This window comes from Triticum urartu, chromosome 3 (genome assembly GCF_003073215.2).
Source record: "Triticum urartu cultivar G1812 chromosome 3, Tu2.1, whole genome shotgun sequence".
Classification (NCBI taxonomy): domain Eukaryota; kingdom Viridiplantae; phylum Streptophyta; class Magnoliopsida; order Poales; family Poaceae; genus Triticum; species Triticum urartu.
In genome coordinates, this window is record NC_053024.1 from 543,370,723 (window position 1) to 543,372,538 (window position 1,816).

At 54.7% G+C, this 1,816-nt stretch overlaps 1 protein-coding gene across 1 annotated transcript; it reads right to left on the reverse strand.

Moving 5' to 3' along the window:
• Positions 1–228: 228 nt before the first annotated feature.
• LOC125548664 (PLASMODESMATA CALLOSE-BINDING PROTEIN 3-like) lies at positions 229–1,551 on the reverse strand. Its single transcript, XM_048712227.1, has 4 exons — positions 1,338–1,551; positions 985–1,227; positions 820–853; positions 229–718 (listed from the first exon to the last, which is right to left on the reverse strand). The coding sequence occupies exons 1-4, from the start codon at positions 1,396–1,398 to the stop codon at positions 466–468; spliced, it is 591 nt and encodes a 196-aa protein (XP_048568184.1). The 5' UTR covers positions 1,399–1,551; the 3' UTR covers positions 229–465.
• Between the last annotated feature and the right edge of the window lie 265 nt (positions 1,552–1,816).

A 1,816-nucleotide genomic window follows, 5' to 3' on the forward strand; every position in this document is an offset into this window, starting at 1 on the left:
AATATATGACATGCAACTTACACAAAGCATATCGTTAAATTCGTATATAAAAGAAGCTTTCAATGATATAATTTTCACATTATATATTTCATGTAGTATTAATTTTGTGAATAGTCAAAGACGGTCTTGAAAGACGGATTAGGTCTTATATAGATGGAAGGAGAGAGTATATAAAGTGAGCTTGGTTTTTTAAAAATGGCACAATAACATCATCCGCCAGGCAAAAAATGCAGTAACATCACATGCATGATGCAAATTGTTTCACGGGACACAGGTACGACATCGACATGAGGCAAAGAAATTAAACTCCATATACATGGACTAAAAGGGCATGAAAGACGTACACAGACAAACACTAGTAAAGCAGAACGACAGCCACATCTCCACCAAAGCAACAACGCACTGATTGGAGATGATTAAAAAGAATGCACTACGTTTCTCGCTGCTTCATGATCAACACCGCACCTAGAAAGCGAGGACGGAGGCCACGGCGACGCCGACGAGGCCGCGGACCCCAGCAAAAGCGGCCGCAGCGGCGGCAACACCGCTGCTCTCCGGGCCTATGATGCTCGCCGTAGGGCCGGACGCGCTGCCGATCGGCGTGGTGAAGCTCCCTCCCATGCCGGGCGTAGCTGGGTTCGTCGAGCCCGGGGAAGAAGAGTTGGTGCCGGTGCCCGTGCCTGTCGCCGTGCCGTTCCCTGTGCTAGTCCCTGCAGCACTGCGCAATTTACATAGGGAAAATACGTCAGCTCATCATGCAATGATAAATGTTTGGTAAGTACTCGTTATGATTTGGCCGGGCACAAGGGATTATATTACCTTGCGGTTGCAGGGTATTTGCAGGTCCCCGAGCCTGCAGCAGTTACAAACACATATGCATGGTGAGGTGAGGTCGATAGAACTAAAAAAACATGCTGATCGTCCCTTTGCCAAAAAAACATGCTGATGGAGTTACAAGGGGCGGGGAGAAGGCACGGCACGTACTGGGGTCGGCGGAGGAGAGGGTGGCGGTGCCGCCGAAGTCGCAGGTGGCGCCCTTGGTCTGGCTGTTCCGCTGGTAGTAGCTGTTGACGGCGTAGGAGCAGTGCGCCGCCACCGAGTCGGGGCTGTGGCAGCTCCCTCCCGTGCCCACCGGCGCGCAGTCCGCGCCCTGCCCGCACGCGTAGTCCAGCGTCTCCTGCAGCGCCGTCTCGTTCGCGTCCGACCTGCACACGCACCACTCCGCCTCTGCATGCGCCCGAAACACGCGCACGCACACAACCGGCGTCACATACAGCTTCAGAGCCACTCACCACCGCGCCACAACAGCGAAATCCACGTAAGTATATCTCGCTCACCTGATCCCCTGATGGACACGGCCAGCAAGAGCAGCAGCAAGAACACCGGACTCCGCATCATAACGACCCCGCGCGCGTCACGGCCAAGTGTTCGTGGAGGGTTCGAGCTAGTGCGCGCTCTCTTCAGCTAGCTGGCTCGAGTTGAGTGTCCGACGTCGAGAGCTGCTGATGTGTGGGTACGCCAGAGAAGTAGTGCGGCGTGAGCTTTCCTCCGGCTATATGCTTTATATCGGCAGCCGGCCGGCCACGTCTTTTTCCTCTCCCCTCTCCTTTCCGCTCTTTCCGACCATTCCGCTGCGTGTCGACTTTGGGCCGAGCTGCCATGCATGTTTCTTAGGCGCGAAGTTTTGCGCTCTATCGCGAGCGCCATGTCACACGGGACACCTGGTGGTTTCGGCGGGCTGCTCTAGCTAGCTAGGTCGGGTATGCGAGCCACCGTCGGCCAAAGTAAAAGGCAAGGAAGGTTGCAAAGTTGTGTG